At 40.5% G+C, this 24,276-nt stretch overlaps 1 protein-coding gene across 5 annotated transcripts in view; it reads left to right on the forward strand.

Moving 5' to 3' along the window:
• Dennd4c (DENN domain containing 4C) overlaps positions 1 to 24,276 on the forward strand; it is a 99,570-nt gene that overhangs the window by 63,053 nt on the left and 12,241 nt on the right. For 4 of the 5 annotated variants that reach the window (XM_006975974.4, XM_076564481.1, XM_042271386.2 and 1 more), the window contains 8 exons: positions 1,162 to 1,306; positions 1,530 to 1,676; positions 6,164 to 6,283; positions 7,772 to 7,918; positions 11,084 to 12,243; positions 14,493 to 14,670; positions 15,485 to 15,594; positions 15,874 to 16,049. In XM_006975974.4, coding sequence (XP_006976036.1) covers positions 1,162 to 1,306; positions 1,530 to 1,676; positions 6,164 to 6,283; positions 7,772 to 7,918; positions 11,084 to 12,243; positions 14,493 to 14,670; positions 15,485 to 15,594; positions 15,874 to 16,049 — 2,183 coding nt within the window. The remainder of the gene's footprint in view (positions 1 to 1,161; positions 1,307 to 1,529; positions 1,677 to 6,163; positions 6,284 to 7,771; positions 7,919 to 11,083; positions 12,244 to 14,492; positions 14,671 to 15,484; positions 15,595 to 15,873; positions 16,050 to 24,276) is intronic. The other variant, XM_006975975.4, reaches the window with a different exon arrangement.

Consider the following 24,276-nt stretch of genomic DNA (forward strand, 5'->3'; position numbering starts at 1 on the left):
ACTTTAGTTAAGAAGTTATTCTCTGATCTCCATTGACAGAGATTGTATAAATAATATACATGTATATTTGTATATATATGTATATACTTTGGAATGGCTCCTTCAAGCTAATTAACATTTATATTACCTCATTTACTAATTTTTGTGGTGAGAACACTTAAAATCTACTCTTATCAATTCTCAATGGATACGTTGTTATTAACTGTAGTTGCCATGTTGCCATAGGTTCTTCAACCTATCCCTCCTGTCTGACTGTACCCACATCTCTTTACTGCTCCCCACCCCTCCCCCATCTGCATTACTGCTTCTGAGTTCACCTCGTGGAGTCCATGGGAAAGGCAAGATCCTATGCCTACCTGTTTCACCTAATGTAATGTCCTCAGGGTTCCCCCGGATTATTGTGACAAGGTTTTGGTGGTTTTTTATGTATTTATTTTAAGCTTAGTGTTTCATTGTGTATATATGTCACATTCTTTTTATCCATTCCTGAACATTTAGGTTGGTTCCTTTTCTTGGCTACAGTGACTTGGGAGTACAGATGCCTATGTGAAATACTGATTTCACTTCCCATGGATATGTATTCAGTTGTTTTTAGCTTTTAAGGGACTTTCATATTGTTTTCCACTATGGATTTACTAATTGAAATTCGCACCAATGGTGCAAAGTTCTCTATTCTCCACATATTTGTTAACATATATCATTTTTTTCTTTTTCTTATTTTTTAATTTTTAATTTATTTTAATTTTTTAAAAATTAATTTCTGGGCTGGAGAGATGGCTTATCAGTTAAAAGCACTGACTGTTCTTGAAGAGGACCCAGGTTCAATCCCCAGCACCTGCATGGTTAAACTCATCTTTAACTCACAACCTGCTTTAACTCCAGTCCCAGGGGATTTAAAACCCTCTTCTGGTTTCTGTAGGCACCAGTCTTGCACACAGTGCACAGACATATAATATAGGAAGATGAGCCCCCATAAATGTTAAATAAATAAATAAAATTTAAAAAACTAATTTGTGTGGTGGTCAGAAAGAACTTTTGTTTCTTTCCTCCAACTTAGGGTTCTGGGTATCAGGCATGTACACAGAGCGTGCTTGTTTCTCACTGAGGCAGCTCTCTGGCCCTCAGTCACTGTTTTGATTCTGACTTTCCTTTTACCTGTAGGTAGTTCTGGAGAGCCCGTGGCCCAGCAGTACTCGCAGTGGCATTTTCTTATGGACGAAAGTACGGAATGTCGTGCATGGTTTGGCCCAGTTTAGGCAGCCGCTTAAAAAGACTGGGCAAAAATCACAGGCCTTTTCAATATCAGGTAATACATGTGATTGGAAAGATATTTTTAACTATAGGTTTAGAGACATGAAGTTTTAATTTTATGAAGTAGAGAGCTTAATTCTGCTTGACATTTTCATTTATAACTAAAGATAGATTTCCTGCAGGTTGTTGTAGAATTATGAACTAACTGTGGGTCATTCGTGTTTAGTTTTAGAACTATCAGTGCATGAATTACTGAACTGCATTGTCCTTATCTTCAGCTCCTCAGAACGCTGCAGGTGGAAGTGATGGGGACTCAGTGAGCCATGGTAGTGTGGATAGTTCTAACGATGCTAACAGTGGGGAGCACACAGTCTTCGTCAGAGACTTAATCAGCCTTGATTCCATTGATAATCACTCTAGCACAGGTACTAAAATCTGTATTTTACTAACCTTTCTTTTACTACCATGTAAGTGTTTCTTTTTCTAAAAAAAACCCCAAACCTACATTTCTTGACTTTTCCTAAAGGGAATGCTTTGAAAGTAGTATATATAACCGGGAGGGTTACACCTCTGCACTTACTTCCTGGAGTGAGAAACTGGCTTTGGGGTGCAGTGTACAGTGTGCTAGCATGGTATGTTTATATTGGTTCATCTTAAATTTATGAAAGTATCTGAGACAGTTGACAGGGATCACAACCTAGTGAACTTGAACATTACTGATACAATTTATAAATCCTTTTTTAATTAAGTTGAAAATTTAACTTATAATTTTGAAATTATGGATACCTGAAAAGGGAAGAAAATAAGTCATTTAGGACTTCTGATTTTAGAAGCTGCTTACATGTGTGTAGGCGCAGGCCCAGCCTCTGTCTTGAAGTCAGAGTGACTGTACTGAGAGCCCACTGGGCAGGCAGGCATCCATGTGTGTGTGTGCGCGCGTGCGTGCGTGCGTGCGTGCGTGTGTGCGTGCGTGTGTGTGCTGCACCCCCCCTCCCCCCTTGCGTGTTGTCTGGTTGCTGGTACCCGAGCCTCCTTTACAGAACTCCAGTCTAGTGCCTGTGCTTCCTCTGATGACCTTGTCTCGATGACTGAAGTCTCCTTTTCTCTGCTCTCTGTTGCTCTGCTCTTTGCTCTGTGCTGTTTCTTGGTGCTGCATTTGTCCTGGGCTGTCAAGGTGTGGGGCAAACAGACTTTTGTGAACTGAAGCTATGGATACACGTGTGCTTTAATTCTACCCTTGAATGTTAACTCCTTCAGGTAATTTCCCATTTATTAGGTTCAAGTTTGCTGACATTCAAGGGTGGGGGAAAGATACTTGATTGTGTTTTAAGTATTATATTTTAAGGGTCAATTTTCAATTTCTTGGCTTTTCTTCTTTAGACAGGGTAACCATATATAGTCTTTCAAAAATCTCTATGTGACTATTTATAACCAGTTTATAAACATTTATTATTTTACTTGGAAATAAGTATGTTTTGCTGTAATGATAATTTTAAGATTTGTTTGCAGTATCGTTACATGAAATTGTATCACGGGTATGAAAAAATCCATTGTTCAGTTGTTGAGGCACTTACTACTTCCCAGAAGTCTGCTTAGCTTTTGTGCCTGAAACTGCCTTGCTCCAGTTACAGGAGTGTCTGTAAACCACTGAAGACAACATGAGTCTGAGGTTGCCGTCTGTTAGTAATTAACCTTTCCAACCCTGTTTGTAACTTAGCAAGACACTTTTGTAGAACTTTTTTCTTTTCTTTAAGATTTTGTTTTTATTTTATGTGTATTGATGTTTGTGTACGTGTTATGTGTATACATTGTGTGCGTGCCTGGTGTCTTGAGGAGGCCAGAAGAGAGTCTGGAGGGTCCTCTATAAGAGCAGATCCTCTCTCCTGCCCATCTCCCCCAGGACGTTTGTTTTCAGGCTGCCTTGTTTTTGTTTCCTCTGTTTACTTTTTTCATTTTGGTATTTTATTGCATATTATTTGGACAAAATAATGTTTCTCATGATATTTTCATATGAATATATAGTTATTTTAAAATTAGCTTTATTTATAAAAAAGGCTTAAGTATGTAATTTTGATATAAAAGTTTATGAGGAATACTGCTAATAATAGATGCATCCTCATCTTCCTTAATCCTCAGGTTTTAAACGTATAAAGGCAGTTTAATCTTTTACTGAAAACAGAAACAAAGAACAGCATCCTAGTAACTGGTGTGACAGTTAGAGTGGTTAGGACGGCACTCTTGAGACCTTTCCATACATTTCCAGCTTCGGTGTTTTAACTCGGTGTGGGTAGGTGTGTCCTGCATATTTGTCTGCCTGTGCCTTCGGAGACCAAAAGAGGGCATCCAATTCCCTGAGACTGGATGGTTGTGAGTGGCCTTGTGGGTGCTGGGAATTGAACCTGGGTCCTCTGGAAGTACAGCAACGCTCTTTACTGCCAAGCTGTATCTCGACCCCTCAGCTGAATTTCTGAGCCATTACCTGCTGAGCTATTTTTGTCACCTCTGAAGTTAGTGATTCTAAATAGTAGTGATTAAGGACTCTGATACCTCAGTCACCTTTTACCTGACACATAGTTCCTCAGTATTTCTGACCGTCTCATTATGTAGCTCTGGCTGGTCTGGAACTCATAGAGATCTACCTGCTGCCCTCTAGTGCTGGGATTAAAAGTGTGCTCCACCACACCAGGCTGATGAGCATTTCTTTGCTATGCCTTTAATCTTGTTGGAAGATTCATCTTGTTTTGTAGAATGTTCTTTAGTTGGTGTTTTCTATTTCCTCTCAGTTAGTTCGGGTTCTACGTATCCATTAGTGTACTGCAGATATGATGTATCCTTCCCAGATGGTTATGTGCCTATCTGCCCTTAATAAATAGTGCTAATTTTGGTCACTTGATATCAGGGTGGTCTGGTCTGTCTCTGTGTAAATATCTTAGCTCATTTAGATCATAAGCTATCTTTAGGGGGCTGGGGAAGCTATGAGACCACATAATAATATCCCATTTTTTATCACACTTATTAAAATTAGCATCCATTGATGATGCTTGCCTGAATCAGTCTTTACTATGGTGATTACAACGTGGTGATTTCACTATTTACTGTATTTAGAAGATGGCTTTCTAATATATTCAGGAAGGTCTTTTCTATTTTTTTTCTTATCAGTGTGGGTTTATGGATTGCTGTATTGCCCATTCTTAGATTACCTCAGTGTTGGCCCAGTGTGTGTTCCTTTAAACTTGGTTATTATGCCTCTTAGATGTGTGGCTATGGTTCTTTCTGAGGCAGCAACCCCCCTACCTCGTTTTAGTACCTACCCTCCCTGAGCTCAGCAGTCATTCTCCCCCCACCCCCAACGACCCCGAGTCCTGCTCAATGGAGACTAGATTAGAAGTCCAAGTCTGGGTCTCAGTGTGCTCACTGCTACACCAGGGTGTTGTAGCACGGCTTTTAGACTTTTCAACAAACAGGACTGGAAACGTTACGTACAGTGTTGTAGAAATACCTCCAGTTCCAAGTCAACCCCACAGGAGTCTTTTTTTTTTTTAACCTTTCTTTGGTTGTTTTTTCTTTTTTAACTGGGGGCAGTGCTGGAGTGCTAGCATACACAGTGCTGAGTTTAGTTCCCAGAGTCGCACACACAAAACCTCCTATGTTCTCTCATGGTGAAAACCTTGTCTCCTGATACCATTCCATTTAGTTGTTTGCTCAATCCTATAGTATGCAGAAAGCAACTTCAAGGGTTAGGTAGGGTTTGGGGCGACTGTGATAAAAATGCATTGTTCACAAGTATGAAATTGTCAAAGAATAGGTTTTAAAGTGTTTGGTTTTTCAGAGTCACTCCACACACACCCCTCCCCCACATACCCATAGGAAACAAATCTACTCAGCTTTTCCAGATTTGACTCTTACTTCCATACTTTGAATGTGGATGGCCTCCAAGTAAAGTATTTAAAGGCTAAACCTGGAGTTAGGCATGGTGACACACACCTGCAGGCCAGTTGGGGGCAGGAGGATCAGTTCAAGGCAAGGCTCAGCCTTGTACCGAATTTGAGGCTAACACAGGCTCTAGGAGACACTGTCTTAAAAGAAACAAAATTCACTATAGGGGATGGCAAGATGGCTCACCAGGTAAAGAGATGCCTGCTGCTAAGTTTTATGACGGGAGTTCAGTCTTTGGGACCCTATGGTAGAAAGAATCGTCTCCCTTCACACATATGCACCACCCCCAACACAAGTAAAATAAACGTTCAGTTCAAAAGGTAGGTAGATTATCCTTCCCTTGACCCATAGAGTATGTTTATGTTGTTTCATGAATAGTATTAGCTGGCTGTCTGTTTCTGTTTGCATTAATTTTAGAAACTTCCCCCAATTTTGTTGATTTAACTTTTTGAATATGTAGAAATATATTAAAAATTAAATCAATACAGTAAACCATACTTTAGGAAGTTTTCTCTTTTTTAAAAAAAAAAATCTGTTTTCCTCCACCCTTTGTAGGTAAACCATTTTTATTGTTTTCTTACAGTAAAAATTGTATTGTCCTTCCTATATTTCTTTTGCAAAAGTGGCAGGTATGTGTTTCAGTCCTTTTTTGTTCTTAGCAAAAAATAAATAAATAAATAAAATAAAGAAGACAATATGCTATAGACCCTCTTCATAAGAGATTCAAAATGCTTTGTCCAGATTGCTTTTAATTTTTAGGTGAGGAAATGAAGATTTAATGTTTTCAACTTAGAACTATCTTCAGTCTGTTCTGTTCTCCTCATCTTTGCTTATCACTGTTTTTGAAATGTGTCTTGTTATTTCTTATTTTATTTTTGTTTTGTTGAGTTTAATTGTATAGCTCTGTAGCATTTTATGTTTATTACCTGTGTTTTAAACATAAGAAAGTATTTACAGGCATGCATCTTTTAAACAGGCGGTCAGTCTGACCAAGGCTATGGGTCCAAGGACGAGTTAGTAAAGGAGGATGCAGAAGTTCACGCACTTGAGGAGCCTGTGCCACAAGAACTGACTGCCACGGAGCTGCACATTGAAGGCGAGTGCTGATGTTTGTGAGCTTTGTGTAGGAGCATGCTCAGATTGCTTTATCTTACATAATTATTTCAGTAATAATTCTTAGGACTTTAAGGCTTTCTTAATAAGGTAGATTTTGATAGGCTCTAAGGTTTGGATTTTAGCAGACTTTAGAAAGTTTGTAGATCATCCTTTATTTTGCAAAAGAAGCGTCGCCTGGTGGTGGTGGCAGCGCACACCTTTAATCCCAGCACTTGGGAGGCCGAAGCAGGCTGATCTCTGAGTTCAAGGCCAGCCTGGTCTACAGAGCAAGATCCAGGACAGGCAACAAAGCTACACAGAGAAACCCTGTCTCGAAGAAAAAAAAAAAAAAAAAAAAGTGTCGTCCGTTGGATAATTTTTTGACAAAACTAGGACTAAATTTTGTCTTGAACTCCTCCTGTTTCTCCTGCCTCTGTCTTCAGAGTGTTGGGACAACAGGCATATGCCAGTCACTATGCCCAGCAAGCAAGACCAAACTTCGGAGGTTTCAAAACTGGTACTTCCTGTTCTTTCCCCTTCCCAACTCTGGACCTGAGAGTTATTCCCAGGGTCTTAGAATGCAAATACTGTGCATCCTCAGGCCATGGCTCCTTTGATCCTGCCCCTCCCACCCGCACCTCAAGACAGGGTTTCTCTGTGTAACAGTCCTGGCTATCCTGGAACTCACTCTGTAAACCAGGCTGGCCTTGGACTCACAGAGATCTGCCTGCCTCGACCCTCTAAACCCTCCAAGTGCTGGGTTTAAAAGTGTGGGCCACCACAGCTGGCTATAGTACTTAGCTTGTGCTCCAGAGTTATAAATAAACTACTTGATAATGGAAGAAATAGAAGTCAAAGCCAAGGGCTTAATTGTTTTACTGAGAAATGCTCAAGTCCTGATTATTGAGTGCTAGAGTAAAACACTGTGTCAGTCAATACACTTGGTATTTATGGCATAAAGTAAGCCAGATACAGTAAGTTGTAATCTGACATTTCTCCCCAACTTGCCTATTCCCAAATACCTGGCAGCCACTTCCCAAATAATTGATTTGGAGGCTTAATATTACTTATAAATTCTTGGCCGATAGCTTAGACTTATTACTAGCAAATTCTTACACTTTAATTAACCTATTTCTATTTATGCTTTGCCATGTGGCTTATGGCTTATTACATCATTTTTTATATGTCCTGTACTTGCCCTGGTGACTGGCTTGTGTCTCTCTAGACTCTACCCTCCTTCCTATCATTCTTAGTTTGACTTTCCCGCCTAACTACCTGCCTAGCTACCAGCCTGTCAGCTCTTTATTAACCAATGAGGATAATACATACTCATAGTATAGAAAAGAATTGTTTGACAGCAGAAAATCAGTGAAGAATAGTGATGTACTTGTTCCTACTTGAAGAAAGACTGCATCCCTGTGTAAAAATCTCTGGTTTCTGATCATTATTGTCAAAAGTAGGAATGGTAACATCCAATTTTTTTTTTCAGAGGTGTGTGATGTGTCTGCCATTGCCTCAAAACAATCACAACCTAGTCCAGAACCTCAGAGTCCTACTGAAGCTCCTGCATGGGGCAGCAGTATTGTGAAAGTTCCATCTGGGTTCTTTGACACCAACAACAGGACAAGTAGTACTGGTAAGTAGAAAGTGACCTCCACCCACTTTGGAGACAGAGTCTCACCTTGTATCAAACTGACCTTGACCTTGGCATTCTCTCCACCATGCCAGCTAGAGTGTCTTTAATGATATTAGTTCTGCTTGCTTATTATGATGGATACACTAGGAAGCCATGAATGAGCGTGCGTTCCAGGACAGACAGCGCCAACATGGTGAGACCCTGTCTTGAAATACCTTCCCCCCACCAAAGAAAAAATTATGAACAACCAGTTGTGGTGGTGCACACTTTTAACACCAACACCTAGGAGGTAGAGGCAGGTGTATTTCTGAGTTCAAGGCCAGCCAGGACTGTACAGTAAGACCCTGATGCTCCACCTTCACTCTCCACCCCTAAAAAAGGGCAGGTAAAGGTGCTTGCTGCCGTGCCTACAACTTCAGTTCCGTTTTCTGCATTCATGTGGTGGAAGGACAGAAACGGCTCCTGTGGGCTGTCATCTGATCCTACGTGTGCACTATGTGCACTGTGGCTGGTACATTTGAATGCACACACAAGCTCCCATGGACCCACTCAAATAAAGTCATAAAATAAGTTCAAAAACAAGAAAATGGAATTTGAATGGGTGGTATTTAGTTGGGTAGCTATGAAAGAATACTGTACAGCTTGGCAGCTTTTATGTAACAGCAGAAATGCCTTTTGGTAGATTTCTGCCTCCCAGTTACTAAGTTACAGGAGTACACCACCATGTCCACAGCTACAGTTCTGGTGGTTGGAAAGGCTGGAGTGCACGTGATGAGTTTGGCTGGGGGTCATTTTAGATTGCAGATTGCCTACTTCATGTGTCCTCGTGTTGTAAGGACCTGGGTGTGTAGAGCATGTTTGTAATCCCAGAACTTGGGAGACAGGCAGGATGAGAAATCAAAGACAGGTGTCTGGTTCTCCTTTATAAGGACCCTAATCCATTCACGAGAGAACTGCCTTTATAACCTAATTATCTCCTGTATTCAGGTTTCAGCATAAGTTTTGTTTATTTATACACTGTAGGGGGGAATTTAACAATTGTTCATTTGGACTTTAAAGTCTTTGTTTTTCCAGGTGTTTTTTGTTGTTATTTGTGTGTCTGTGTTAAACTGTGTAGCTTAATTAGTCAAGAATTCCTTATGTAGCTCAGACTGACCTTGAACTCAAGATCCTCTTGCTTTGGTGTCCCCAGTGTTAAATTTTTGAACTTTATTTCATTCATTATTATTATGAGTGAGTTGAATGTGCCATGGTGCATGTGTGGAGATTAGAGGACAACTTGGTGGGGTTGGTTCTCTCCTTCCACCTTTCTGTGGGTTGTGTGGATCACACTCAGGTTGGCAGGCTTGTGTGGCAAGCCTTCTATTTTTTGGAGACAGGGCTCTGAACTTGCTGTCGATCAGAGAAAATGCACTAGTACTCCTGACCCTCCTGCCTCACCTACCTGTGTCCTGGGGTCAAGTTGAACCTGAATGTTAAATTTTAATAACATGGAGCTGGAGCGATGGCTCTGCAGTTACAAGCGCTGGCTCCAATTCCAGGGCATCCTCTTCTGACCTCCTGAGGTACCAGGTACACACAGGGTATACAGATGTACATGCCATGCGTATAAAACACCTATACACATAAAATAAATTTAAATATATATGTGTGTGTATGTCTGTGTGTGAGTGTGGGTGTGTATTATCTATATATTCACTTAACAGTTCACTTAAGAAATAGCTTTGGTTTGGGGAATGGAAAAAATTGTATGGTTAGCAAAGAATAAAAAAACCCTGTGGCCTGGAGAGATGGCTCAGTGGTTAAGAACATTCATTGCCGAAGACCTGGATTCAGTTCCCAGCACCCACATGATAGTAGCTCACAACTATCCATAACTCCAATTCCGGGAGATGCAATACCCTCCTCTGGCCTTCATGGGTACTACATGTATATATTGCACTTAAATTCACTTAGGCAAAACACTCAAAGACAAAATGAATCTAACGATTAAAAAAAAAGAAAAGAAAAGAAAAAGACCACTTGCTTCCATATAAAGCAATTGTTGGTTCTTCTGATTTCTGGCATGTTTTTGTTTACCTGCTCTAATGGCTCATTCTGTTTGAGAGTCTGTTGTTTTCATAGCACTTCATATAGTTAATAACTAGTAGGCATTCACATATTTGTTGAGGGGTCAAATATAAAATTCACTCAAGATTTCATCAGCCTTAGAATTTTTCTAATTTTTGTAACTTTGAAGCAGTTCTTTTACTTTGGTATAGTGATGCTTTGGCTGTAACAAATATGTAATTTCTCCATAATTACAAACTTGTTGTTGCTGCTGGTTTTTTCATTCAATAACTATATGATATTCATTAATTACATTAATTGTATTAATTTATTCCATTCATGATATTACAAACTTATTTTGTAAAGAGTAGATCCCCGCACCGCTGTGTGTGTGTGTGTGTGTGTGTGTGTGTGTGTGTGTGTGTGTGTGTGTGTGTGAGAGAGAGAGAGAGAGAGAGAGAGAGAGAGAGAGAGAGAGAGAGAGACTGTGTCTATGTCTGTGTGTGTATGTGTGTGTTATTAAGCCCAATTCTATTTTTCCTTTTTTATGCTGGGTAAGTGCTATACTACTCTGCTATATCCCCAGCTTCCTGGCAAGTATTTGCTGAATTGGATATATAAAAGTTAAATTAGAAGAGATTGTTTCTTTTGGAGTCTGGTCTATTTAACTCAGAGTATTTTTCTTAAATTGACTTTTAAAATTTAAGAATCATAGGCGTATGTTTGTTGATAAGGGTGAGCAATGCAGTCATATCCAGCATGGACTGCATGCTGTGTTTTCATAGATAATGCTTGTACATAGAGGAGGAGGGTAGATATTTAAATATTACCTGTAAGAGGCAGGCTTGACATAGAGGAGGAGGGTAGATATTTAAATATTACCTGTAAGAGGTAGGCTTGAATAGATTTGGGGTGTACTTTTCCTGCATACCTTTTATATAGTTTCTAGATGAAAACTGGGCATTCTAACTGCTAGACCCCATGGGAGATGCTGCTTCTATACACCTTCCAGATTCTCTGTAGCTTTGCTCTGGGCATAATCAGAACAATAATCACTTTCTTTGTTACTTTGGAAAATACTGATGTTTCACTTGAATCTATTACTGCCCCCTTTAGGTAGTCCATCAAATGTACTGTTTCCTACTCAAGCTCCAGCTGAGGATGCAGTCTTCGGTGAGATTGCTAATTTTAAGAAGAATGGTGAGAGAGGAGAAAAGAGACAGAAGCATTTCTCAGAGAGGAGCTGTAGCTTTAGTTCTGAAAGTCGAGCAGGGATGCTGCGTAAGAAGAGCAGTTTGGATCTGAATTCAAGTGAAATGGCTATCATGATGGGAGCAGATGCCAAGATCCTCACAGCAGCACTGACGTGTCCTAACACTTCTCCGCTTCATGTCTCAAGAACTCATAGCTTTGAGAATGTTAACTGCCATCCCGCTGATACTAGGACTCGAATGTTGGAAGGCACTTGGGATTCTGAGCACAGATCATCTCCTGTGTTAGAGATGTTAGAGGAAAGCCAAGAGCTCCTGGAAACTGTGGTTGATGATAATGTCACAGAGACTACAGCAAAGGTTACATGTGACAGTCTACAGAATGATAGTAACAATGTCCAGTCTAGAGACAGGAAAGCGAGATCCCAAGATATGGTGAATAAGAGAAGTAGTTCATATGGTATTGGGAAAGCCATTGAGAGGGAAGATGTTGAAACTGGACTAGATCCTTTGTCTCTTTTAGCCACTGAATGTGTAGAAAAAACTCCTGATTCTGAAGATAAGTTTTCTCCAGTAATTTCACGTAATCTGGCTGATGAAATTGAAAGTTACATGAACCTAAAAAGTCCTCTGGGTAGTAAATCTTCTAGTATGGAACTGCATGGAGAGGGAAACCAAGAGTCTGGCTCTGCCGCTTCATTTGCTCACCCTTTAGAAAGGAGATCGAGTCTACCTTTAGAACATGGTCCACCAGCCCAAGACAGTCCAGACATTGAGAAGAGCTCCCCTGCAGTGTCCAGGTCTAAAACCTTGACTGGGCGTTTCAAGCCACAGACTCCTTACCGCACTTACAAAGACCGGTCCACTTCTTTATCAGCATTAGTGCGTTCTTCACCAACTAGCCCTCTGGGATCTGTAGTAAATTCCTTATCTGGGCTAAAGTTGGACAATATACTATCCGGGCCCAAGATAGATGTCCTAAAATCTAGTATGAAACAAGCAGCAACAGTAGCCAGTAAGATGTGGGGGGCTGTCGCATCTGCCTACAGCTACTCAGACGACGAGGTAAGAATAAACTACTGTGTAGTTTGTCTAATAGAGGAATGCTTGTAGTACCTTAATGTATATATTTGTGTTTGTATAATCTAGAAGTTTCTGCTAATGGCATTTTTATATCTTAAAACTTTAAGCCGGCGGTGGTGGCGCACGCCTTTAATCCCAGCACTCGGGAGGCAGAGGCAGGCGGATCTCCGTGAGTTCGAGGCCAGCCTGGGCTACCAAGTGAGTTCCAGGAAAGGCGCAAAGCTACAGAGAGAAACCCTGTCTCGAAAAAAAAAACAAAAAAAAACAAAAAAAAAAAAACCCCAAAACTTTATACATGTTCTGTTTTATAAAGTGACTTAAGACAATTAATGATGTGAAAATATAATGTCAGAATTGCCAGGCATGTCAGCACTTACCTATAATCTCAGTGCTTGGGAGAAAGAGGAATGAAGATTGGGAGCTCAAGGTCATCTTTAGATATGTAGTATGTTTGAGGCCAGTCTAGACTACATGAGAGCCTGTCTTAAAAAGGAAAAGTGGGAGGCAGGAGAGGTGGCTCAGTGATTAAGAGCACTGGCTGCTCTTCAGAGGACCTGGGTTCAGTTACTGGTACCACATGGCATCTCATAGCTCCGTAACTTGAGTTCCAGAGGATCTTATACCATTCTCTGATCTGCACCTGTACTGTACACAAGTGCTATAGACAAAAATGGAGGCAAAACACCCATGCACATTAAAGAAAAAAATTAAAAACTAAAATATATATATATTAAAAATGAACAAAGTAACATTAGAATCGCTTTATAGCTCCATAAATAAATCTAAATTAAAACTTTTGAAAGCACTAATAGTGTTTGAAACTATAATAGCATCATTGTTATATTTGCATAACATTTTACTTTCTCTTGTGGTTTTGGAGATGGGAGCATCACTGTGCAGGCCGGGCAGATTTCAGGCTTATTTTCCTCCTGCCTCAGCCTCTTCAGCATTGTTTTTGCTTGTGTTTACCACCCCGCTTTCAGTGGGCACTTCCATTTTTACATAGCTTTTACCTGTGTTACCCCTTTAATACTCATGAAATGACCCTGCTATTCCATGGATCTCATACAGCATGATTGTCCATAAAACATTGTTGTGAATAGACTTAATCATTAGATTTTCTTTTTGTGAAAACGGAAATAGAAAAACTACTTATTTTAAAGGGGGAAAAAGTTGTAGTTTCTTTTTCTTGTGCACAGAATTGTATGATATTGAGTATTTTAAGATAATCTAATTCCAGATTGCTAAAGCTCTAGGCTTTAACAGAGTAAAGACGTGAGGAAAGAAACTGAAAAAGTAAGGCTTATTGAAGGAAAGCATCTAGGAAAAGTATTAACTGAATAAAAAGTACAGGATCTGCGTGCTACCGGGACCTTTGCACATGCAGGTTAGCATTAAACCGTCTAGCTTCATTCTTAGTCTTTTTTTTTTTTTTTTTTTTTTTTTTTGGTTTTTCGAGACAGGTTTCTCTGTGTAGCTTTGTACCTTTCCTGGAACTCACTTTGTAGATCAGGCTGGCCTTGAACTCACAGAGATCCGCCTGCCTCTGCCTCCCGAGTCATTCTTAGTCTTTGTATTTGGAGAGCATTACAAGATCAGTCAACACAACACAGAATAACTTCAGACGGATGTTAACCTGCCTGACTTGGTAGAGTGCCAGCCTATCCCATAGAAGCCCTTGGTTTCTCCTCCAGTGAGTGAGAGAGAGAGGGGGGATGGGTGGGGGAAGAGAGAGAGAAAAAGAGAGTGAGTATGTGGTGGAGGGTTTAGTTTAGCATTATGATAAAGAACTGAATGAACCATTTTATTTCTGGAATGTTCTCTAAAATTATTTAGAAAGGATTTTTACATGGCCATATAGACTTGACCTCTATGTCAGTGTAGATCCTAGTAAAGAATCAAAGCATTTGGGGTGCTAAAGCAATAGGAGACTTACTAACTAGGTAGTAGGACATAGGTCAATGATTAATTCACCTAGGGTGCAACCTAGTCTTTTTTGAAGTAGACCACTTTGTGAGGGGACAGTTTTTGAGCACCCCATCCAGGTAGGTCACTTTTTGAATGTCTCAGACTTTGTAAGTTTTAAGTCAGTGAGATAACTTTAAAGCTTTGAAGAAACATAGAGGTTATTTGCTTTAAGATGTGGAATTTAATTCTGAAAGGAGTAGATTGAATATATTTCCATTGCAGAAGATACTATTTATATATGTGGGGTTTTATTCTTTCTAAAGGAAGAAACTAATAAAGATTATAGTTTCCCTGCCGGCCTAGAAGATCATCTCCTGGGGGAGAATGTGCTGCCTAATGCCAGCGTCTCAGGGCTGGTTCCCAGTGAACTTACCCGGAGCAACACAAGCCTCGGCAGTAGCAGCAGCAGCGGAGATGCTGGGAAGCTGCAGTGTCCAACAGGTATGGGGAGGACTGGCCCTCTCTGTTTTGGTGTCTGCTTGCTTTTACTTATTTGTGGTGCTGAAATTGAATAAGGGCCTCTGCATCCTGGGCAGCAGTTCTACCGCTTAGCTACACTGGACCTCAGTTTTAGTTTAAATGCCCATAATCCTTCATACCCACATACCCATTCTACTCTGATTTTATATGACATCTAAGTACTGTTCCCATGTACTGTCAACTGAATCAATTAGAGAATCTGTCTGTGCTCACGATCACTCTCGCGCTCTCTCGCCTTCTCCTCCACCTTCTGCTAAAGCCTTTACAACTGAATTTGTGGAATGGGGCCTTGGAAATACGTATTTTTTAACTTGTTCTCTGGGTAAATCAGTGATTGAAAGATTTTTAAGGACCTCTTGGGATACAATTGCAATTTCAAGACAGAGAGAATTTTTATATCTTTTATTAAAAACAACTGTTATCTTCTTTTTTTTTTTTTTGATTCTCTAAGACAAAGACTCATCACATAGCACAGGCTTGCACCCCATAATTCTCCTATTCCCTCATTCCAAATACTAGCATTACAGATATACACCTGTAACCATCTAAGTTGTCATTAGGAAAAGTTGAGGGAATTATGTAATAAACAATTATATATTTTTCTACCTATATTTAATTAAATTTATTAATTTTACCACTGTTTATATTTATATGCGCGCACAACTATATAGTGAACCGTCTGTAAATACCGTATTTAATGGTACTTCCTTCCTTATTTCCAAAGTATTGGGAACATTCTCCTACATTATGTACTCTATTTCTTACTCCTTTTTAGGTGAAGTTCCATTTTCAAGAAGCATCAAAGGGCAGGACTTTGAAAAATCAGAACATGGTTCTTCACAGAATACCAGTATGTCTAGCATCTATCAAAATTGTGCGATGGAGGTAAAGATTCTATAGTCATTGTACCTGTGGTAAAGTGACTGTAAACGTATTCTTATCACATACTAGCACTTAATAGGATTCAATGGGATACATGTGGATAGTCATATGCATGCTTGATATCTTTGAGGCAACAGACTGGTAGTTTTGTCTATAATATAAAAGAGCAGTAAACGCCAGTTGAAACCAGTAGATTGACTAAAATTTCATTGATTTCAGTCGACTAGAACATTCCGATTCATTGCCACCACAGAGACTCTGAGTGTCCTGCTTTCCCTTTAGGTTTTGATGTCAAGTTGCTCACAGTGTAGAGCTTGTGGAGCTCTGGTTTATGATGAAGAAATCATGGCTGGATGGACCGCAGATGATTCAAATTTGAATACAACCTGTCCGTTCTGTAAAAGCAACTTCTTGCCTCTTCTCAATGTAGAATTTAAAGACCTAAGAGGCTCTGCCAGGTTAGTATTGTGCAAGCTCCCTCAGGAGGTAAGTGCCCTGAAGTTAGGGCTCTCCAGGCAAGGGTGAAGCATTCATAGCTGGGTCCAAACACATCTTCTTGACTCTCTGGACTGCTTTTGTTTTATTTAATGTATGATTACCAGGAGTAGATTCTGGAAATTAGACTCTGTTTATAGGTGATTCAAAACTAATGTTTGGTGTTATTTCAAAACCTGTTGGACTGGGGAGGGGGCTTGGTTTTGAAAGTGCTTCCTGAGCTAACATGAGAACCTAAGTTTGGATTCCTGGCTCCTAGGGAAAAGCTGAGCACCCATCTGAATCCCAGCACTGGGGAGGTAGAGACAGGTGGGTCCCTGAAGCTCACTGGCCAGTGAACCTCACCAAATCAGTGAGCTCCAGGTTCAGGGAAAGACACTGTGAAAAGAAAGGAAGGAGGGAGGGAGGAAGGGAGGGAAGAAAACTTCTATGCCACTGAAGCCAGGCATAGAGAGTGATTGAAGTAGACACAGGACATTGACCTCTGGCTTCCAGATCCTACATCTACACTCACGTATACACATGTGCACACAGCTACACAAACACGTATGCACACAAAACTTATGCCTTGGTGACCTAAATTAAATCTTCAACACATCTTGTTGCCACTGTCTGGTACAGTGAGATGAACAAACCCTAGGTAATAGAAATGCCACTAGAGGCTGGGCTATGGCTCAGTAGTAGATCACTTGGCCTAGCATGCATAAGGCCCTGGCCTTAGAAACCTAAGAAATGAGATTAATCAGTTTGTAATCAATTGAGAGTTTGGTAAGTAATTGAGAAGTGTGCTGATCTAATCAGTAACAATATTCTATTTGCTTTGGTGATGTTTGTTTTGTTTTTATTGTGAATCAAACCCAGTACTTCATGCACACAATATGTGCATGTTCTCTGAGCTACATTCTTAGCTCCCTTTGAATCTGTTGTTGATGATAATGTATGTTCAATCCTCAAGTTTAGAAGTGTTTTCTCACTACTTTTCTTATTAACTTCAAGCATGAAGCTTGGATCATACTCCTGACATAAAATCTTCATTAGCCTAGCAAAGTTACTCTTTTATTTATTTATTTATTAATTATACTTATTAATATTATTATATGTGTGTGAGTACAGGTACATGTATGCCACAGTGCACATGTAGAAGACACAGGACAACTTACAGTAGTTGGTTGTTACCTTCTACCTTATTAAGGCAAGGTCCTTCCTGTTTCTGCTGCTTAATTGAATACTCCAGACCAGCTGGCTCCTGGGTGGTTTCTCCTACCTCCACCTCCCATCTTGCCTTAGGAGTGGGATTACACATGTCTCTTTATGTGGGTTCCTGGAGTCAAAGAGTCAAACTCAGATTGTTTAGACTTGTATGGCTAGCACTTTTTCCCACTGAGACATCTCTGTAGCTGGAAATTTTTCTGTGTTCCGCAGCTGCTCGGTCTCAAGTAAACACACAGACTCTTATATTAATTACAGACTGTATGGCCTATGGCTTAGGCTCATTACTAACTATTCTTACAACTTAACTCAATCCCTTCCTATTCATCTATGTTTTGCCACGTGGCTTCGTGGGATTACCTGTTCTCTCACATTTTGCTTCTCCTGTCGAGTGGCTTGCACCATCTGCTCTGACCCCATCTTTTTCCTCCCTGTATCTCTTGGATTTCCTGCCCAGTTGGTTATGTTCTGTCTTGCCATAGGCCATAGCAGCTTCTTTATTAACCAATGGTAGCAACACATATTCACAGCATACAGAAAGACCATCCCATAGCACATTTCCCTGCCCCTGCGTCGTTTTTAATCAGTTGGTTTTAATTGGTAAGTTAAGGCCATTTGCACTCAAGGTTATGTTTGAGAAGGGCTTGTTGCTCTTTTTTTTATAATGATTATTATTATTTATGTATATGAGTGCTTTATCAGCATGTACAACTTTATGCTAGAAGAGGGCATCAGATCCCACTAGAGATGGTTGTAAACTACCATGTGGTTGCTGGGAGTTGAACTCAGGACCTCTGGAAGAGCAGGCAGTGCTCTTAACCACTGAGCCATCTCTTCAGCCCCGGGCTTGTTGCTCTTTATGGTTGTGTTTGTTGTTCTAGTTGGCTGGTCAGTTGTTAATTGTTCCACTCCTGCTAGTGTTGGATGCTCACTGGTTTGCTGTGTTGGACATGGTTGACTCCCTCCCTGTTCTCTTCTGCTACATTCATGGACTGTGTTCTGTCCTGTATTCTTGTGTATGAAACTGTCTTCCTTCACTACCGTAAGAATTTTCTGCACTGCTGGATTGCCATGAATTGCCTTGACTTGTGTTTGTCTTGTGATGCTCTTTTTTAAATTAATAATTAGTTTTTATGTGTATGAATGTTTTGGTTGCATGTATGCTTGTGCATCATATGTGTGCCTGGTGCCCTCCAGTGCTAGAAATGGGCATCAGATCCCCTGGAACTAGAGTTATGGTTGTTGAGCCACCACGTGGATGCTGGGAATCAAACCTGGGTCTGCGGGAAGAGCATCCAGTGCTCTTAACTTCTGAGCCAGCTCCGTCTTGAAATATTCTTACTTCTTCATGTTGTTAATGGCTTTATTGTTTGGCTAGTTGGTTTGGGGCTGGGAAAAGAACTCTTGCTTGACAAGTATTTACTTCCAAGATTTGGAATATACTATTCATGTTTTCCTGGCTTTTAGGGGTGCTGGTGACAAATCTGTTATTCTGATGTTTCTGCCTATATTTATTAACTAGTGATTTTCCTTTACAGCTTTTATATTGTTACTTTGCTTTGTGTTTTTTTTTAAAGTGTGTGTGTGTGTGTGTGTGTGTGCGCGCGCCTGCATGAGAGTGAATGAAGCATCCCTTGCCAGGGACTTCAGATGTTGGCAGGGTGAATGTGGAAATTGTCACCCAGTTAAGTAAACCCCAGAATTTAAGTGATGAATAGCTGCATTTTGGCTTCATCTCAGTAGGACTGTGGAGGTGGTTTTATCAGCATCCTCTGCAACATTCCTGTTGCTTGGATCCTAACCAACATCTTTCCACATACAGTGAAAGGGATCCTTCTGGGATCCTGGCCAATGAAGACTTGGATTGAGACAGGTTGAGAGCAGTTGATCCACCGACTTTTCCAGGAAGTTCCTTGGTGTCCTTGCTGTTGTATTATGCCTACTGGCCAGCTTCTGCACAAAGTATGATGCTGCTCATTCCTCAGTACTTCTGTGCCACTCAGAGTGCTGTTGCCCAAGCTAGCCTCATTCCACAGATCCGCCTGCCTCTGCCTCCCGAGTGCTAGGATTACAGAGTGCTGGGATTACAGGAGTGCACTCCCACATTAACGTTTATAACCCTTAGGAGGGGAAAAGTAGCAGCATATTCGGAAGAAGAAAAAAAGTCCATACTAAAGGCAGTTATTTACCAGAGGAAGGGTATTATTAGAGGTGGAATTGCAATAAGGAGGGATATAAGTACATTTAAGGTATAAACATATGAATTAAAAAAACAAAAACCAGGCCGGGCGGTGGTGGCACACACCTTTAATCTCAGCACTCGGGAGGCAGAGCCAGGCGGATCTCTGTGAGTTCAAGGCTTGCCTGGGCTACCAAGTGAGCTCCAGGAAAGGTGCAAAGCTACGCAGAGAAACCCTGTCTCGAAAAACCAATAAAAAAAAAAAAAAATTAAAAACAACCAAATACTATTGACAAGGGATATCAGGGGAAGCCCTATTGTGGTTTGAATGAAAATGGCCCCCATAGGCTTATAGGGAGTGGCACTATTAGGAGGTGTGGCTTTATTGGAGGAGGTGTATCACTAGGAGTGAGCTTTGAGGTTTCAGAAGCTCAAGATAGGCCCAGTGGCTTACCCTCTTTCTGCTGCCTACTGATCCAGATGTACAAGCCACCTCTCCAGCACCATGTCTGCCTGCATGCCACCATGCTTCCCGCCAGGATGATAATAGACTAAATCTCTGAACTGTAAGCCAGCTCCAATTAAATATTTTCTTTTAGAGCTGGGCATGGTGGCACACACCTTTAATGCCAGCACTTGGGAGGCAGAGGCAGGTGGATCTCTGTGAGTTCAAGGCCTGCCTGGTGTACAAGCAGAGTTCCAGGACAGGCAGGGCTATTACACAGAGAAACCCTGTCTCAGACAACAACAACAACAACAACAACAACAAAAAAAAAAAAAAAAAAAAACCATTCCTTTATAAGAGTTGCCACAGTCAGTGGTGTTTCTCAACAGCAATAAACCCCTTAAGACGCCTGTGAATATGGGCACAGGTGATCTCTTATTTTATCCCATTATTTGTGCATAGTGTTTATGAGTAACTCCTATGCCATATAAATTCCCTTAAGAACCTAGGAATAGACAGGTCTGTTCTGATACAAAAAGATTGTTCTTGTTGATTGCCATTTGCCAAATGAGGCCAGAGGTTATTTTCTAAACCATTGGCAATAGATAGCGCTATTCTAGGTACAATATTATCAACTTTAGTAAAAATACCTTAGATACTTCTTTTTTTTTCATCTTCATACAACTAAAATTTCTACTATCAGAACTTTCTAAAGCTTTCTAAACTTAATTATGCTAAAAATCTGTATTTCATATGGACTGATCAGTTAAATTAGTCCAGCCAAAATATCCTCCATTCATGTGACTAAATACTTGTATTCCATCCTTTGTGCAGACAACTTATCCCAAAGAGGGGAAAAAAACAATCCTTAGCATGGCAAAACTACGTCATACTGTCTTCTATTTATTCCCCTGACAAAAGGCATGTGGATTCTGTACTGACAAGCTGAGAATTAACATGTAATATAGTGAGTAAACATAACAAATCATTTTTGGGTCAGTAGTATTGTGTTCTTGTTGTCTTCTCAGGTCATTGGCTTCTCTTCCTCCTGGGGCTTCTCCTCTTGATGGGTTTGTTGTCTGTCTTCAGTGGCTTCATTTGTCCAGTGGTCTCTGGGATGCTGTTCTGGTCAGATGCAGCGGGTTAGGAGCCATCTGGGATTTTGTTCATTGTCTGGAAAGACACAAGCATAACCTCACCCTGATGTTAGAAGAACATTGGGCCCTTTCCATTGTTTAGTTTCTAGATCTTTCCGTTTAACATACACTTTTGACTGTGTCTTCTCTAGGGAAAAATGTTTTGGGGCAGCAGAAGAAGCATTATCCTGAAAACAATTAAAGTTAGCATAGCTAAATGTAGGATAGTATGTGGGTGTATATAGCTTTTTATTTTTAAAGTTTGCCAGTTAATTATTTGATTGTGGTGTTCCACAACAGCTTGACCTGTAAGGGACTCCAATAACTTGATTACTATTCCATAAATTAAACTTCTTTAGAGTTTGCTAGTATAAGCAGGACCATTGTCAGTTTTTAGTTGTAATGGGAGCCCTAGAAAGGAAAAGGTGTATAATAAATGATTAATAGCATCTGAGATTGTTTCAGATGTGAGCAGAAGCAGCACTTATATCAGAAAAATACCAACTGGCCGGGCGTTGGTGGTGCACACCTTTAATCCCAGCACTGGGAGGCAGAGCCAGGCGGATCTCTGTGAGTTCAAGGCCAACCTGGGCTACCAAGTGACTTCCAGGAAAGGCGCAAAGCTACACAGAGAAACCCTCTCTCGAAAAAAAAAAAAAAAGAAAAGAAAAATACCAACTGTTACATGAACATATTTTAAACATCCAGTTCTCCTGAATTCAGGATGAGAAGAAATTGGAAATGGGGCTCCCTGGCCCAGCCCTCAAAGGGTCAAGATTCTATGAATTAGGCAAATATAAATGAGGTCAAAGGACATTGCACTTTCCCCATGTAACAAGAAGCCGTTCATGTTTGGGCGGCCTGTTTGGCAGTTGTTTCCATATCTTATTTCAATAGCCTTCAAGTTCTGGTTTGGTGTGTATTTTGCTAAAGATAGTCAAACAACAACCTAGAATCTGTATGTATTTGATGTCCTTCAACTTCTGTGGTGTGATAGCTTGCTGAGAGCTGCTCTCCTTGCCATACCTATGTGTACATCTGTATTGGGATCTGCAGATGCCGAAGGACAAGTTGTAGCAAGAACTGGAGCAGCTAGCTACAAGCCTGGCTGCTTCCCTGGGCCAAGAAAGGTGAAAGGTCAGCCAGCACATTGGTGTGAGCCACAGTGGTGCCTGGTTCACAATGAGCTGCTGAAAGTGAATGGTTGAATTGTTTTCAGTATTCCTTGAGGAGAAATCTTACTTTGGATATAATACTGCATCAATTTTGTACATTATGGGCTGTGCTTCGCAGTTTTCTTTTTAAGCTTGTTCCTCATGCATAGGTAAGATTTTTCTCCCTGAATCCTCATCTCCTGATTTTGTTGTCGTTTGCAGTGGAAGGGATTGAAGCTTGGGCTTTGCACGTGCTGGGCCCAATGTTATTTTTACTTCTCTGGCATGTGAGTTGTTTCCTTTATAGATGATGGTAGAAATCCAGCTTTTGTTTTCTCTGTATCGCAAGCCACTTACCCCAACACCTAGATTTCTGTCTTTCGCTAATGGGTTTGTGGTATCAGCTTTATCACGTAATTCTCTGGTTGAGCATTCTTGTGTTTATTTTATAAATACATTATTTTTATTACTGGACCTTTGTGTGCCTGGTAGGTAAAGGAAGTTCCTTCTTTGGGATTTATATTTTTAATCCCTGCTTAGTTATTCTTTCCTGTAGACTTTGAAGCCAACTTGGAATTCCCTCCCTTCAAAAGCTTACGGTCTTCATTGAGATTGCAGTGAGTTATAGGTTAACTTGGGGGAAATGACTTTTTCAATGTTTTTTTCTTATCTATGAGCATGATATTTTTCTTCATATTTTCACATATCTTTTGTAATCTGTACTAGAGCTTTGAACATTTCTTCAAATGTCTTGTACTTTTATGTTGATTTCATTTCATTTTTAAGCTATAGTTTTAGGAATCTTTTTCGTACTTATTAATTGGGCATAATGGAGCATTATTGATTTCTCCCTGTGTGTCATTATGGAAAATTTCAGACTTGGGGGTAAAAAAGCTTCCAGATTTGAGAGGGGGACAATGCTGGAGAATATTCTACTCCGGACACAGCCTATGCCACTGTACAGATCTTGTTTACAGTCAATTCCCAAATGGCCCCTCATAGTCTCCAGGTAACGTGGGGGTGGAGGTGGAGACAGGGCTTCTCTTGTGTAGTCCTGGATATCCTGGAACTCACTCTGTAGACCAGGCTGGCCTTGAACTCAGATCTGCCTGCCTCCTGAGTTCTGGTATTAAAGGCGTGTGCTGCCGCCGCTGCCACCGCCGCCGCCGCCACCACCACCACCCAGTTTTCCAGTTAATCTCTTACATCTTTATTCATTTAAAAGTAAAGACCAGTTGTGATGGCTGAATTTTCAGTAACTGGGAGGCTGAGGCAAAAGGCCAGCCTGGGCTAGAGTGAGTTCCTGTCCCAACAGACAGCAGCCACAAGGGCTGAGAACGGCTTAGTGGGTAAAGGCACCTGCTGCCATCCCTGATGACCTGGGTTTGACCTCCAGGATCACACATCACATTCATACACACGTTAATAATAAGGAAAAGTAAAATATTTTGAATCAAATAAAAACAAGGTAAAGATGTTAATATACTTAATAGTTAATGTCATTAACTACAATTCAGCATTGCAGTAAAATGAGAAAATTAAAATATATTATTTGAAGAATAAATGTATACATTAGTAAAAATCAAACCCTTACCAAGAGTTAAACATTACCTCAGATAATAATGTCCTTTGCATGGCACTACCATCACCCAGTCCCTACCCAGAGAAAGAGGAAAGAGAAGATGAAACTAAGATCCAACATGGAGGTCTATAAAGGGGGGGGGTATAGTGAGCAATTAAAGATTAACACCTGATATTATAGGTCAGTAGCACAGTGCCCCATAGGGTCAGCATGAAACGGGATGCTGCTGGAGCCAGCCTTCTAGCCCTGATCCTAGGTTTGGTTTGGAGTTTTTGCGGTGAGCTCTTGTTAGGTACACAAGTTAAACTTGAACTCAAGATCTTTCTGCCTCGACCTCCAATTTCTCAGGTTAAAGGCTTGTGCTAGCATGCTTCTACTAAATTTTTATTTTAAAAGATTTTTTTTAGACTTACGTATTTTATATTTGAATATTTTGTTGTCTGAGTGTGTGTGTGTGTGTGTGTGTGTGTGTGTGTGTGTGTGTG

The sequence above is a fragment of the Peromyscus maniculatus genome, chromosome 2 (genome assembly GCF_049852395.1).
Source record: "Peromyscus maniculatus bairdii isolate BWxNUB_F1_BW_parent chromosome 2, HU_Pman_BW_mat_3.1, whole genome shotgun sequence".
NCBI classification, from domain to species: domain Eukaryota; kingdom Metazoa; phylum Chordata; class Mammalia; order Rodentia; family Cricetidae; genus Peromyscus; species Peromyscus maniculatus.